The sequence below is a fragment of the Typopeltis vanoorti genome, chromosome 6 (assembly GCF_054136105.1).
Source record: "Typopeltis vanoorti isolate ZY-2024b chromosome 6, IOZ_Tvanoo_1.0, whole genome shotgun sequence".
Lineage (NCBI taxonomy): Eukaryota > Metazoa > Arthropoda > Arachnida > Uropygi > Thelyphonidae > Typopeltis > Typopeltis vanoorti.
In genome coordinates this window covers 4107541-4124317 of record NC_143554.1, presented here as the reverse complement: position 1 = coordinate 4124317, position 16777 = coordinate 4107541, and the positions used below count along the sequence as shown (strand labels likewise).

The following is a 16777-nucleotide window of genomic DNA, read 5'->3' as shown; positions in this document are numbered from 1 at the left end:
GTGCTCCTACCTTTCCTAAAACTTGCTCGTTCCACGGGCATCTCTGCCTTACGTGCTTGTAAGTAAAAATAACAAGTGCTTCAAAACGGTCCCCTACTTTATGCACACCCCAGAAATATATTCTCCCACTACAAAACTTCTCTGCTCGTTTTATTTTTATTTATTTTTATTAATTTTTTTTGTTCTGAAATGCGGGTAGTGAATGCCAACGAAATTCCTGGTGGGGTCTTAAGATCTGGTCTTAAAGAACGAGCGTAGTCTACATAGGACACACCCACCCACCCACACACACAGAACCAACGTGAACGGCGAGACTCCGTTGCATCTTGAGATCGTTTACAAACTACCTTAAAACTCATTTTAATTATGTTTAGAAATTGAGGGGGGGGGAGCTGACACGTTCTCGAATACTTCGCGTCGCACATCACGGAGAAAATTGCAATTTCCGATGATGCAGTCCCTTCCCAGAATCGAGGGAAGCAGATGGCCCCTTGGTACTGTTGCCGCAATGTTACGTCTTTCGGTCTCTCTTATACTGGTCAGAGACCAGTCTCGAATCGAAATCCATCACTTTTTTTTGTAATTATTTTCATTATTTGTAAGCTTCCTATAATAGTACAAAATGTTGAACAACCCTCTGTGTAACCTGAGAGCAACAGCTCGTCCAGGTTGCGATGTGCATAAAGTTACAAAAATTTATGTAATGCATTTTCATTCTATACACATATGTACATTCATATAATATACATGTTATTATAATTATATAATTACGTAATAAAATCGCAGATAAAATAAAATTTCATCATACAGAGAAAGTTGCATAACAATTAATTGGGAACAAAATAAAACAAAGCAGTTAAATAGCATTTAAATTTTACGTTTTACACACGAGACTGGATCTTTGAATGCAAATATGCTAAAAACCAATAATTTATGCAATTAGTTTGAACAGAGCTTCCTCATTTCTGTGGGAAAATAAATTCTCTTTGATTGGAGTTTTGTATTTGTTTGGGTTAGTTTCATTTCTTATTGTTAAAGGTGGTGTGTTGAATACTTTTGGCGCTAAATAAGTATAATGTTTGTGTGTTGCTTCTATATTTGATTTTGGAACTAAATATTTTAGGCCCTTATGTCTACTAAGGAAAGTATGTTGTTTGATATTTAAGTATTCGTTGTCGTTTTTTATGAATAATTGTTACCCTATAGACGTATAAATATCCAAGGGTTATATGTTTCGTATGGTGTATTTATTACTCATTGCAGTATCCTTATATTTGTTTCTAGTTAAGATTTTAATCACTTTATGCTGAGTCAAAACTAAAGGTTTCAGCGTAGTGCGATAGATTATTATTATTATTATTATTATTATTATTATTATTATTATTATTACGGGCAAATCCAAGGAGTCCTTAGACTCATCGAGGGAGGCCCAACATAATGTCAAGAACAACTATTCGACATTCACACAATATCTATCATACCTCGCCTTGAACTCATTCACTGTCATAGCACCCACAACAGACTCTGGAAGCTTATTCTATTCATTCACCACTCTCCAAGTAAAAAACCTAGCTCGAACACCCTTGCTAACCACACTCGTGCCCAGTTTCCATAGATGGCCCCTAGTCCTCCCACCACCAGTCCTGTTCTCAAAAATATCCTCTGAATTAATCCTATAGAAACCCTTCAGCAATTTGAATGTCTCAATCATACCTCTCCTTTTCCGCTTATCAATCAATTTCTGCAACCCACAAATCTTCAACCTGTTCTCATAAGGTTTATTCCACAGACCTGCTATCATCTTTGTCACTCGTCTCTGGATCCCCTCCTCCCCATCAGGAAGAAACCCTGGGCCCAAATTTGGACACCACTTTTGCGATGTGCCTCCTTAAACTTAACTCCCTATCCACCAACACTCCCAAATCCCTGCCCTCGTAAATCTCCTGGAGTACGATTCCACCAATGTGATATACTGCTGCAAATATTTTCACCCGAAAATGCATAACCTTACATTTTGTCACATTAAATTGACATCCATTCTCCTTAGCCAAGAACTCCAATCTATCTAAGTCATCCTGCAAAATTTTGACATCCTGTGCACTCACAATTGCTCTACCCAACTTCGCATCACAGCAAACAAATGAACTGTTCCTCTCAGATCCTTTCCTATATCATTAATGAACAAATTGAAAAGTAGTGGTCCAAGAACAGAACCCTACGGCACACCACTAGTCACAGGCCGTCTTTTGGACGCTACTCCTGAGTAAACCACTCTCTGGTATCTATCCATCAACCACCCACCTATCCATCTCACCAACCCTATATCCATTCCCATATGTTGCAGTTTACGGATTAAAATTGCATGTGGTATCCTGTCAAATGACTTAGCCAAGTCCAGCAGTATCACTGTAAACCCATTACCCTTATCCATTTCAGCCGTCACTGTGTTCTAGAACGTGAGCAAGTTACTGAGGCATGATCTACCCTTCACAAAACCATGCTGTCCTCCATACAGTATCCCATTTTCATCTATCCATTCCTGTACTTTTCTCTTGACTACTTTCTCCAAGACCTTGACAATGATTCCTGATATGCTGATCGGTCGGTAATTTACAACAGCAGTCTTGGAACCTCCTTTAAGCAGAAGAACTATTTTCCCTCTTTCCACCCCCTCGGGAGTAACCTAGACACGAGACTCACATTAAACAAAATGGTCAAGGGCACTGACAATTCTTTAGCCGCTTCACGTACGGCCCGAGCTGGAATACCATCCAATCCCACAGATGTATTCGCATTAAGGTTTTGTAATAGACTATTCACCTCCACTTCATTCACCACAATTCCCGTATAATCTATTGGTTCCTTCATTTATGCAATGTCACCACCTGGATGATATACTTTTGCAAAGTACTCGCTCAATAATTCCACTATGTCGACTGATTCGGTTACCTCCCTACCATCGGCATTCTTTAAAATCATTTTGCCGTGTACATTTTTTCTTTTACTTGCAACTTATCGAAAAAGATTCCTCCCCAACTTAATACACCATATTGTAGTGTGCTTTGAATCCAGGCAGAATACAATATTTTTAGCATATTTAAATTTAAGAATCTGTTTAGGTAGTCAAGTCTCTTTAACATAATCCTTACTTTGTTTACGACATCGGTTTCCAGCTTAAATTACTATCAATTTTTAATCCCAAGTAAGTTATTACACTGACTTTTCTCTTTCCTCGCAGTTGCAATTTGAATTCGTCCTGCAATTCCGATCAAAATTAATTGTGCAGTGAAGTTCATTTTGCCAGTTGTATTTCGCAAGTTAAAATTTGCATATTTGTTTTTGAGACATTCAGACTGAGTTGGTTTGACTGGAACCAATTGGTTACTTTCAAAAGATCAGCATTCACGATGGTTTTCATTTGTTTGGCTGCGTCTGTAGAGAAAATTAGTACAATATCATCTGCAAAAGTATTAATTTTACTGTTTAGTTTAAGATTGCAGAAGTTCCCAAGACAGATCCTTGTGGTACGCCGCAGTCTACTATTTTGGAGCTGCTATAGCTGTTGTTTATTTTTACAATTTGTGATCTGGCATTTAAATAATTTTTGAACCAATTTAGGGCAGTACCTCGTATTCCTATGACTTTTAATTCTTTTTATTAAAATTTCATGTGATACAGAGTCAAAAGCCTTGTGTATATCTAGAAATACTGCTAATGTTAGTTTATGTTCGTCAAGGGAGGTGTAAGCTATGTTGGTGAAGTTCAGTAAAGCATGTTCTGTGCTAAACTTTTGCCTGAACCCAAATTGATTCTTTGAAAAGAAGTTGTTTTTGTCCAAAAATTTCACGAGTCTAATTTTTACCAATTTCTCTAATATTTTCGAAAAGACCGGTAGAAGGGAGAACGGGCTGTAATTTTTCACGGTATTTTTGTTTCCCTTTTTTGTAAATAGGTGCAACTACGGCCTTCTTAAAATCCGATGGAAACGTGCCTGTCATCAGCGATAAGTTAAAAATGTGTATTAGCGGTTCCATAATGTACATTTGGCATTCTTTCCCAATGCTTGTGTTAATACCATCGTATCCTGAAGTTTTGGTTGTTTTTAGGTTAGCTGTAGCACTTTTGATTTCGTTTTCGCAAGTGGGGAAAAGATCTATGGAGTTATCAATTCTTTTGGGAGTACAATTCTGAGGGGTGGTTTAGCATTTATCAGAATGCTTTCACTGACCGTGGCAAAGTGATTACTGATTTCTTCAGCTTATCCTTTGTCTCCACTTTCTCTTATTCTTATTGATATCTTTAAGTGTGGGAAGGGTTTGTTTGAGTATATCTTTGCCGATTGATTTATTCACAAACTTCCATTGTATTTTGGAGTCTCCTTGGCATTTTAGAATTCGTTTCTGTAGTACTCGTTTTTACTTTCTTTTAATTTATGATGTATCAGATTTCTAAAGTGCTTGAAACTGTGTTCATAATATTGATTGTGCGGGTATTTTTTGAACTTTTTATACACTTTGTCTCTAATTTGTATGTCGTGTCTGATTTCCTGTGTAATCCAGGGCTTTGTTTCTTTCATTTTGTCTATTATTTTAACTTAAATCGAGTATTGTATTTTATTGTTCAATAAATTTATGATACGAGGTATCAGTATTTGTTTCCGTCGTTATCTCTTCCCAGGAGACAGTGCTCAAGTTACGTTTCAATACGCTGGAGTCGGTTGTTGCGCAGGGGATGTTTTCGGTTGTGCTGTACTTGCAAATGCACTTTAATACCGACTGGAAAGCGATCCGCGAGAGGTTGGCGCAGAACTGCTGCCTGGATCTTGTTTCCACTTCAAGTTCTCCCGAACACATGATCTCGGCACGTTCTACCACCATTGAATTCTCTCGTGGTGACATTAATATATTGTTCGAGTCCATGCATGGCAAGTAGATAATCTTGAGAAGATCCGCTATTCTTCAGCAAGTCAATATTCTTATCCCCAATTATGAGGACATTGTCCTCACTTCTGATCTCATCTAGACTACACTCGCGTTCTTGTATAAAGTTGGACTCTGTGTAACAATGCGACCTACACACAGCCTTAATATATATATTATGATGTTCTAAATATAAATTGACATTTTCAGCTGTTTTCATTTTTATGTTCGTAATGTTATTAACAGATATGGAATTTCGGATTAAGATGATTCCTCCTCCAGATTTCTTTTAATTTCTACATTGATAATAATTTTTAAATCCGCTTAATTGATACAAATCAGTTTCTTAGTCTTTAACCCAGATTTCTGTTAATATCAGAACATCTAGCCGAGAGTTTCAGTTGTCTGGTAGTAATTCAGTGTGCATGTAAACATACTTCTTATGTTTATGTGCAACATTTTCAAGGAACTTACAGTGTCTGAGGATAAAAGTTTCTTAATTCTACTGAATCATGGCAAATTACACATTGATGAGAAGGGACATCGCAGTTTTTATTCTCATCTGCCATATTGTTGTTCGTAATTATTAGTTATTACTCTCGCTGTTTTCTCGGAGTTTAAACAAGTCTTCTTCGCATCTGATTCGCCATATTTTCGATGTGTCGTCTCTTCTCAGGAAACGTTTGGCCTGTTTGACCAAGAGATATTTGTAGTTGACTTCGTCTTTACATTTCTTGGCAATAACTAGTAGGTGTTTTAGGTTTCCAGTCATGTGCTCGTTTAAAAATATTTTGCTATTCTTAAAACTGTCACATATATCAGTTGTCTATATTTTATACTTTTGCTTCCATCCAGCCAGTTGTCTCTGATCGTTTTACTTTTACATTTTGTAATGATAGGCATCGGTCTGTTTTTCTGCCCATTAGGAACAGGATGTGTAGCCTCAATCTCGTCTTCATTAGAGCTGATTTTGATTTTACATGCAATTTTCTTCGCTATTTCATGCACATTTTCACGTGGCTCATGAGGAACACCAATAATTTCCAGGTTTGAGCTAATTGCCCGTTGATTCAAGTCATCCACTGTTTCATGAATTATTTTCAGCTCCCTATTTGCGTTTTCTAGTTCAAAGTTCTTTGTTTTAAGTTCCTTAACTTCTTGTGTTAGGCCAGCAATGATACCCAAGAAATCATCTGTTTTGTTCGAGGTATATTCAGTCGAACATCTAAGTCCTCTTTTTTTAAATTCATTTATTAATCCCATTAAATCCGTTATACATATATTGTGTGGGTTACTAATTTTTGGAATGCACAAGTCATCACCCCTGGGAGAAGATGCCGTCGGGCGTTGGCAAGCATGGAATGGCTCCCTTCGTGTAACAAAGACTTGAAACGCTGAGTAGATCTTTGTGGTTCGCCGAATTTGCAAGAAGCGCATTTCCAATTTTGTGGCCCGTCTTCGGAGAGCTTTTCGAATTGGCTTTCGCTGAGTCAATAAGACTGATCGCGAAGAGTTGGATCAGTCGATCTCAAGAGGGAGTCGAAGGGCTTTCCCCAAAAAAACAAACAAACAGCCGAAAGAATGCCCGCATTTTTCAGCCTTCGCGTGCTCAGCTGGTTCGGATGTGATGCGAATCAACAAAAACACGAAAAGGAAACTTCGCAATGGACGGCGATGTCTCATTCAGCGGAGTAATGACGGCAATTACTTAATCATTTCAAGTCGAATTTCATTTAAAATCTTCTCTGCAGCTTCTATTTTAATTCCATCTTTCTTTTAATGTTTCTGAGCCATAGAACAGAGGAATGGGGGTGGCCATTCCTTTACAAAATCTTAGCTGAGTTTCCCGTTTTGTTTTTTCTTCGGTGTCCCTTTAATTGTTCACAGATTTTCTGAAATTTCTTCATTTTTCATCTTTAAGATATAATGCTGCCTGAATCATTAAATTCAAGGGTGTCATCTGTTATTTCCCGTAGCTATTTCCGATCTAACATGACCCTGACCTTTACATGTCATGACTTTTGTTCCCTTTTGAGAAATTTTTATTTTGTTTAATTCGTAAACTGAATTTTGAATACCGTTTTCATTGAATTGTAATCAACGCAACAAGTTCTTCTTGTTTTGTTGTTGCTTTCCGCATTTTAATAATCTGATCGAAATATAGATTGAATAGAGTTGGATCCTGTCTGACTTTATCCCTGATTTATTTCAATCTCTTCTCTTAATTTATTACCCTTTTGCATCTTTATGTAAAACTTTCATAACTCGTTCCAAACGTAATCCTTGTTTTTTCCACGTCTTTTAAGTGGCGCGTGAAAAAAAAAAAAAAAAAAAAAGCACTCGGTCCTGAGAATTTTCCCTCCCGAGTGAGCATCACTTCCAAAGGGTGGTTTAAATGTAAATAAATAACGACAGACGGATTTCTGTTCTCGCTGTCGTACACAACGTGAACAAAGATAATTGCGAGCCACTTTCTTGACGAGCAGCAGCCCTGCTCTTCTGTTTGCTTCTTAAGATTAATTGAAGTAAGATGGGAATTGCAAGAACAACGGTGAGACAAAAAAAAGAAAGAAAGAAAGAACTCTTTTATTGCCCCTTAAGATGTCGTAAGTAAACACTTCGGCGTACCTTCGAGTGTCAGATGCGCATTTATGCAGACGGACCTCAGCAATGCACGTGCGGGAGTTACACGGCTAAGATTTCACGCGAGGAAAGCGGGGAGATCGCGATCCCTCTCTGACGCAATAGGAAATGATCGCTCTCGTGTCGGACGTTGTCGATGTCACGGGGAGGCTCGTAACAACTTCGTCTTAGGGGATGGATTGGGGGAGGCTGATCGCGAAGATGCTTCGAGATTGAATCGGGTTATAGTGCGATCCAATGGGTCGCAAGGAATTTCCTTCCCCCATTTGGAGAAAGACTTGCACAAAAGCGCCGTCGAAAACAAGCGGAAACGTTTTGTCCTCGGCTTATTTTCGAAAGTTCGATTGGCGACGTGAAGCGGCTTTATTTCAATTCAGAATCGAATCCTCGGATCAAAAATGGAATTAGAGCGGACACAAAAACAAGGCGGACGCCAACGCAGTTTTCGGATAAAATTTAATCGCCCGACATTCCATTACGAGGGCTTTCTGGGTCAGCAGCGTTTCTGTTTGCGCTTTCTTTGTCTAAAAGCTTTATTAGTTGGCCGCCGCCCCTTCGTTTTTCCAACTTCGGGAATTATTTCTTCACTAGAACGAATCCGTCGCCTTATCTATTTCTTCAGCTTTCCGCCGCGTGGAAATTCAATTTCTCCTTTCTCCCCCCCCCCCCCCGACGCTTTGTTTTGTCTTCGCCGCGATGAGACTTTTGATTCTTCTTCTTTTCCTGCTAAGCTGCATTGACTTCGATAAAAGACTTTCCAAAGCACGGACGAAGGGAGATGAGCAGAAATGAGACTTCGCCACCATCCGATCGTTTTCATTGCTCTTCGTGTGATGAGGGACTTTGACACAACGCGCATGCTCAGTTTCAAATTCAAATAATCGGTCCGCAATCCCACCCACTGACCAAAGGCTGATCGAGGGTTTCGCAATCCACTTCTCAACAGCAAACTTTTCGCGGCCTCCACGTCGAAGGTGGAAGTAAACTAATCGAGCCTTGCCGAGGTCACTTTACGTGAACGTGACCAAAACTGGCGGATCTGAAGTGCAGCGGCAGAGCATCCACAGCTTCCGAAGAAATCCAGAGGAGAGACTCCGGTCGCCTCATCTTCTCGGCGCTTAATGAGTCGAGCACTGGGGGAAGTCGAAGTCTTGAAGACTTCGGCAAACACCCGGAAGATGGAAAGGAGCTGAATTTTGCTTGTTGCGGAGGTTAAAAACGTGTTCGCAACAGGAATCAGCGGTTCTAACTTAATTTCGCGAGGTGTCGTTTACTTCACGAAGCCACGGATGTTTTCTTTTCTCTATGAAAAAAAAAAAACTCTCGGACCCGAGTGGATTCTTCATTCGCGGATGTCCTTCCTCCCGTCGCCGATTCTTATTCTTCCTCGATTTTGTTTTCTTCATTCGCTATTGATTTGTCCCCCCCCCCCACCAGGGTTTGTCGCCCCCTCTCACCGAAGTACACTTTTTCCGGTGCCTCCCACACGCGCATGTCGACTGCCCTCCCAACAGTCAGTGAGTTTTCGGAACTTATTTCGAAGCGATCTTCTTTCTCATTAAAAATAAAACGAATCGTGGATTTTTTTTATCGCCAGCAAAATCGCCGATTTCGATCAATGCTTCTAATGCGGACGGACGTGTGAACGAAATGCTCGTGCGTTTGACGTGAATGAAAAAAAAAATGCAAGAATTTTTGATGCGACTGCAATCTTTGTTTGCTACCCTTTCGCAGAGCACCCGCTTCGTGCTCTGACCGGTCATCTTCACTGCGCAAACTCCCTCGCAACCGTGAATATAATAATAATAATAATAAAAATTGCAACTGTCAGCAAGTGTTCGACACGCTTTCGCAGTGTCGACGTCCCGCGACTGACTCACTAAATTAGCAAACACTGTGACTGAGCAAATCAGTGCATTTTTGTTGCGATTCTTTTTATCGAAATTTGGTTCCTAAAAGGAGATTTTATTATCAACCACGCTGATGTCCAGCATGGGTTTCGTTTACTTTGATTAAAAAGAAATAATTTGCTAATTCTACGCCAGAGATGTTCGCACATGACAGTGGCAGATTTCTTGAACGATATAGTCACTGAAATAAAAAAAAATAATAATAAAAAAATGAATAAAAAATCCACCCACCGAACAACCGAAGTGGACTTTCAAAATCCCTCTTCGAAATATGCGCGGATTCTCCAACCCAACAATTCCGTTCAAGCAAATTTTGTGAAAAAATATTCTCCCTCGGCGCGTAGAGTAACCGTGCTTCTTATTGTTAGCAACGCGTGTCTCAAAATGCAGCTCGCGTGCGTGGGGCAGACAAATCCTTATTCGCGTGAGAGTCGAACGCAATTCAGGGCTTTAGCAGTTCATTGCTGGAGAACCCGACTCTCGATATCGTAAGAGGTGCTGAAGACCGCATTAAAATGTCGGTGGCCTTGACGACACGCGTTTCTCAGAAGGCAAACCAAGCGGGTGAATATCGCTGACCTCACACGATTCATCCGGTCGCGTGTGTGATGCAGAACGTTCAAATGCGTAATCAACTTCGGTTATGGAGTTCAAATACGTCGAAAAGAAAACATTTCCGACCTTTAAAAAGAGGCTGGGGTTGCTGACCTCAGGCGGGTTTATACGACTGTTCTACGAGGAAAATTTATGGACCGACATTTCGGAGATTATTTCAACCCCCTTCCCAGCATTCACTTCGAGTTTGTTTTAAGTTCGTCCTCGGCGTAATCATCATTTCTGCTCGCGAGATGGAATCTGAGCGCGCGGAATGTTTTCCTTGGACGACTTCCCCGTCCGTCGCTTCATCTGACCGACAATTAACATAACATTAATGCAAGATCAGCATTCTCGTCAGCCCGCGGGTATTTCTCTTTAACAGAACGTAATTAACTTCGCTCTTCTGTTTTTCTTTTCTTTCACCGAGGCTCCTTCCTGTTGCCATTTAAGGGGACTGCTTAGGCGGGCTCAATGAAATACTCGGCGTTGCTGTTCAAAATTCATCGCAAAACGAACCCGCAACGAGTTGCCTCAGAGACGACCTTGTGTGCTTTTTATCGCCGAGTTGGAAGCCACGTTAAAACTGATCCACAAAATTGGCTTTTCGCATTCTGAATATTACGCATGCGCTGAAGTGCCTTTTAAACCCTTTTGAAACTATCGTAAGAAAGAAGCTTCCATCAGCATATAAAATAAAGAAGTGTTTTTCGTGTCTTCACCGTACACACGCTGGCGAATTCGTTAAGCATTTCATCTCAAAGATCTTGGAAGTGCATCAAAAGCGCGTTGTGTTTTGCTCCGTTTGTTTTCAGACGAAATTTTACACTCCGATTATTATTTCTCCAATCGAACCAAACTACTCAAAGGTGGAATTCGAATTCTAGTTGCGAACGATCAGCTACACAAACGGATGACGTCAGACCACTTTAATAGGCGAGTTTCCATCAATCGGAATTAAAAGGAGTGGATTGGCCGAAAGGAAGGCGAGGATGAAACGAAAATATCAGTTTAAAAGTGCTGCTCCGTTTAGCAATTTTTCAGTGGACATTTGCCTCAAATGGACCAACCGGGCTCGCACTCGTGAGAAGGGGGGGGGGGGGAGTTTTTACCGACAGCAAAATAAGAGAACGAAGAGATGAGGGGTTGCTGCTCTTGATTATTAGAGTTATCCTAAACGATGACATCTCTCGCTCTCTATCTATCTATCCGTGTAACGACGCACGAGACCCATTTTAATGTACGGAATTAATTACTGGATTGGAAGCGAGCGAAACGAACTCGACCCGAATCAACCAAATGAATTTGAAAATCACATTTTTTTCCCCCCTTTAGCTGAGAGGAACCGAAGAGAGTTCGTGCCTGCTTTCACCCCTCATCCCGGACACGCATCCGATGCTCCGGCAGCACTTCGCGGAATGCAAATCCATTCGCACGAGGTCTGACGTGAAAGGAGGTTGACGAGTGGCGGAATGTTTACGAGAGAGATTGAATGGAAGAAAAATGAGAAAAGAAGCGACGGATAGTGAAAGAAAATTTCCCCTTGACTGTGTCGAACTGCGGAAGGCAGCTCGTTGGAACTTCGTGACCAAAATCCGAATCAGTCACGCGCTGAGGATTTCTTTTGTCAGCATGGGAATGGCTTCTCGCGTTGCACTCGTCGAGGAGTTCGACCCGTTTCTTGAGCTAAAAACGAGTTGACGTGGAAATGGAGATCACGTGATTAGCGCATCCTCCGAACTATTAGAGTGACCTCTTCCACTTTAATTTACACGGAAACGAAGCTGGGATCTCGCCGTTACTTAAAATGGGTGAGTGACGTTAAAAAACAAAAAAAGTCGGTTGAGTTACGCCGATCGTAGTCGCGGTTTCATGAAAGATCTCATGCTCGCTGTCGTTTTCTGCTTGAAAATCCGGCGTTGCTATAAATTATGATCCTGCAGTGTATTTTAATAGCAGAGCATGCGCGTTGTTATCCCATTCTGATGACTGGTTTTTCAGCCAAGAGCGAGGATGACATTTTGCCTTTTTTTTTTTTTTTTTTTTAAATCGCGTGTCGTCTTTTGTTGTTCATGCAGCAACCGCATCTCCCCTTCGAATTAATGCCCACCTTTCCCTTCCCATTTGATCCCCACGCGGTCCCCTAAGGATTTACTTCTCCAAGGCGAGTTCTAAAAATTGTATCCCCGGGATGAAAGCAAATAAAAAAACGAGGGATTCCTCATTTGAATGATGGAAAAAACTCCAAGTACGTCAAAGGGCGCGGTGGGGGTGGGGGGAATTTTTATTTCTCGTTTCCGGATGAACGACAGACGTGGGTTTTGGATAAAGCGAAGCCGTTTTTTTAACGCGCATTTTTAGCTCGGAACTTGCTCGGTGTTTTAAAACTGCGCGTGCATCCATCCATCATTCGGAATTCGTTTCCTTTTCAAAATGCGCCGTTTTAAGGAGGGCGTAAAAAGCTCACGCGGAGCGAGACACTGGCAGGCGTCACACCGGGAAGAGAGAGATCGCGAGCATCACGTGACCGAGTCGGTTCCCTTTATGCAAATCGCGCGGCGGTGTCGAACGGAGCCTTCACGCTGCGAACACGAGAACCGTTCGATCATCGCGGCTGCGTTTCCCTTTTCTTCGCTTTTCCTCCTGAATTTTTCCGTCTTTTCGACGCGTTTCTGCAGCGCAAATAAAAACATCACGAGAAAGCCCCGCTTTTAATTGATCGGGTGAGGATGCGATCCCCGCTCGAGTGGGATTTTATTTCTATTTTTACTTTAACGTCCCGATGCGACACCTTTCGGTGACAAAAAAAAAAAAAAAAGAAAGGAATTCCCGAATTCAATTCGCGTGGACGAACAGAAGAGATTTCGGCTTTCAACGAAGAACTAATCGAAGTGGTTAATAAAACAGAAGCGAATCCAAACCAGTTTCACAGCGAGAAAACGCGCCTGGTATTGCTTGGCTTGATTTATCTCCCGTCATGCTTTTCTTCTTAAAAGCTGTTAAATAGCCTTCTGCTTCCCCCCCCCCCCGCCCTCCGGTTCCATTTTTTTTCTGATGCGTGTTTCGTAATGTAAGACCTGGCTCTGCGCCTCGTGCGTATCAAAATGCCTTTCTTTGCTTCTTTGAAGTTTGTCCGTTTTGAGGAAAGCATCCCCGAATGATCTTTTTCAGTTTTCTTTTTGCCGCCGCACGAGCTGTTGTGAACCTCCAATTTATTGACCCCCGTCAGTTGTCCGACGTTCATTTTTATTTATTTTTCCAGCTTGGAAAGCCTCGCTCTTCGGGCCAAACTCGGAACTCTTTCAGGCTCCGCGTTTCTTACGAACACAGCGGGATTCGAACCCAGATCCTGAAGGTTGCAGCGTGGAAGTGTGATGTCCGCCCTGCTGAGATCTGAAACTCACCTTGACGTAACCGCATTTCGCAACCGTTTATTGCGCCCTGTCGAGGTTCGATGACGAAGCAACCCACCGTGTGAACTTTGAGATTTTCGTCGGCATAAAAACTGCAAGAAAGATCTCATTTCTTGGAAGGAGTGTGAGTCGCGCTCACATCTTAACAAAAAAAAAAAAAAAACGTCACAATTCACGCTTTGGTGGCAATTATTATGAAAAACTGCAAAGTTCGGTTTATTTCACTTCACACAGGACGGGCGCCAAAAAAAAAAAAAAATCTTCGGATCACTATAGTACCAATTTTGGAAAATGCCCTCGCGAGTCTAAATAACCCTTCATAATGACGCTGTAATAACCCTTCTTTCTCAGTGCTGCAATTCTGCGTAATTCAAACTTCGTCACAAATATTGCATTGGGGTGGAACGTTGATTGCCATCGACAGCACAGAATGCGATGGCTTCTATCCCCCCCCCTCCCAATGAATATAAAATGAGCCACCTTTTACCGTAAGGTTGGATTTTCACTTAAGAAAACGTAAACGTTTAAATATCGAGGCAGGATCGGCAAATATCCAGTTCAGAGGTCGGTTACATGCCGAGTCTCAAAACCCGGACGGAAGTCTCGTGAGAGACTTCGTTTTCGGTAGAGAATTTCAAGGGGGGGGGAGTTTATTCTCACCAGTCTTAAGCTCGTCCAGTAGTAGGCGGAGGTGAATTCGTGGAGTTGCATTCCAAGCTGTTTTCTGCCTCATCGGAAAAACGCCGAACTTCAAAGAGCAACCTCTTCCTAACTGGGATTTAAAACTAAAGAAAACTTCCGCAGAAGCCTCGGGATGTTAAGCTTGGTGACGAGCCAAATACGTAAAATTGCGGCGGGGATGAAAGCCCACGGAAACGGACGCACGACACCCTCGTTTATCTCATCATCCGGAATCTCATTTGGATCACTCCGACGCATTTCGACACGAGATCAGAACGTGCGGCGGATCGTGCAGTATTCTCATCTGTCTCGGAATTTACAGGATGTCGCAAAAGCTCTACGAATGTCGTCCGCACTTTTGCGAATTCTTTCTTCAGCCCGACACTAAAAGGAGGAGGAAGGATCGCGTGACGTCATTGCGATGAAATGTGAACAGAAACATCCCGGAGACCGCACTCATCCCGCTCGAAGTAGGACTTTCATGCAGAGAGACAGTCCTTGTGCGAATGTTGCGGTCGCAACTGCTTCGGAAGGGTCAGCCGCAATAGCAAGCGAAGGTCTTAATAGAAAAGAAAAAAAACGATGACTTGGAAGCTTCTCGATCAGTCGCCGTCCTCGATGTTTAGCGATTGCGCTTTTATGTTGTTCCACGATCGTAGACGAAGAAATAGCGGCTGTCCACACATGGCGGCTTTGGCTGTCCTTCCTCGGCGACTTTGAGGAGTCTTCGAAGTGCATTTCGAGAGTGTCACCAACCCTTCCTGGTCCGGTCCCAGTCGGAAGGGAATTTCAGCGTTCGCGTTTTCCCCAAATTTTTTTTTTTTGCGCGGAACAAGACTTTGTTTTGCTTTCTCTCCTCGACATCTTTCGAGGGGAGATGTCGAAATGAACGGCGTCGGCGAACACCCTTCGTCGATGGACTTTCATCGGCTAACTCGGGGGTTAATTCTCAAGCAGTCCCTCTCCTTCTCTCTTGTTGGCTTCCCACCCCCTGACCGAACTCGAATACCACTCGAGAATTATTTCTTTGCATCGAGACCCCGTCCCCCTTAAGCCGCCCGCATTATTCCAATTAGGTATTGAGCACCCTCTCGTAGAGAGGGGCGATTGCGTTCGTGACGAAGCCTGCATCACCGCAACATGAAATCGGTTTCGCCACAGCCAAAAATTGGTTTTTACAATTGAAAAATTAACAAAAAAAAAATCGATAATTATTTGAAATGCGTTTCTTAGAAACTCTGATTTCTTCTTCTTTCGTGTCAGCATTTAAATCTTGTTTTTGTAAAGCAACCTCATCAGCAAGCGCTGCGGGCTTCCTGCACGACGTGAGCGTTTAATTTCTAGAAAGTTTGTTTTGGCGACCAAAGAGAAAGGATTTCTGACGGCTTCGCCAAAGCGCTTCTCAGCTGGGAGAGAGAGAGAGAGAGAGAGAGAGAGAGAGAGAGAGAGAGAGAGAGAGCATTCAAACAAAAATGATAGAACAATCGGAATACTCACCGTCAGCGGAGGAAGTGAGGTTGTATTGCGACTCGCATTCTTCCTGCGACTTAGCGGAGTTGACGTGTTGCACATCGTGAGAGAAGTTAAGCCATTCCTGCACGTGTTGCATTTGAAGCCCTTCTGCGGCGATAATTCCCGAAATGGAAACACCTGCGGAGCACTTCCGAAGGGAAAAAAACGAGAACCACCTCCGAGATGAATTCGATCCGTGACACGCGAGTCCTGCCGCGCAGAGGAGGCACCTGATGCTGTTGCTACTCCGTCAGTATCTGACTGCCGACAGAGGTGAAAGTCCCCCCCGTCTGTCCGTAGCACCACGTGGGCATAGGATTAGCCAATCGCAAGGCAGAAACGAAACGCGTCACACTCGCTCGTGTTCACGCGATTTTCCCCGATCTCGAACGTCTTAATAGGACTGCGGCTCGGCCGACGAACAAGTCGTTCGGTGTAGTTCGCGGAGGAGCAGGAAATGAAGCGAGAACAGATTTGCCGCTCTCTGAGCGGGGACGAGAAAAAAAAAAAACGACTTCGCGTTTTCTGTTCGGGAAGAAACTATTAAGAGTGGCGACGCGTCTCGTGAAGGCGACTCGAACCGCTCGTTAAGAAGTCGTCGGCGTACATTTCATCGCAGGCGCGTTTCTGTTTCGAAGGAGTTGATGAGCTTGTTTTTAAGCACGTTTCTTTCTTCGCGTTTTTTTTTTTTTTTTTTTTTTTTTTTTTTTAAGAATTCCGGTAGGATGTGAGTTGCCGCAAAAATATTTCCGACAGCTCGCATCCTATCGGAATTCTTAAAAAAAACTTAAGCACCATTTTCTAAATGGAAAAAAATCTTCGTGTTTCGTTCTCCACTAACACTAGACAGTTTAAAGAAAAAAAAAAAAGAAAAAAAAACAGAAATGGGGTTATTAATCAGCCTCGCCGAAAACGATGCAGCTTTGTGTACGTTATGTTGTACTCGTTTCGGAGCATCGCATAAAAATCTCGGTTCGTGAATAGTAAACCCTGTGGCTGTAATATTAACAGCATAAGAATCGAACAGTGGGAGAGATCCCCAGTGCGAGTTTAAGACGCATCAAGTTCGCATCTTCAAATGAGAAGATTCGAATCCTCTCATTCG

At 42.3% G+C, this 16777-nt stretch overlaps 1 protein-coding gene across 1 annotated transcript in view; it reads right to left on the bottom strand.

The window, feature by feature from the left end:
- The window catches only part of LOC150105255 (corticotropin-releasing hormone receptor 1-like), a 190978-nt gene extending 175151 nt beyond the window's left edge, over positions 1-15827 (bottom strand). The window contains exon 1 of the mRNA XM_090394652.1: positions 15658-15827. Within this exon, the coding sequence (XP_090250778.1) occupies positions 15658-15769 (112 nt within the window). The 5' untranslated portion in view covers positions 15770-15827. The remainder of the gene's footprint in view (positions 1-15657) is intronic.
- Positions 15828-16777: the final 950 nt, after the last annotated feature.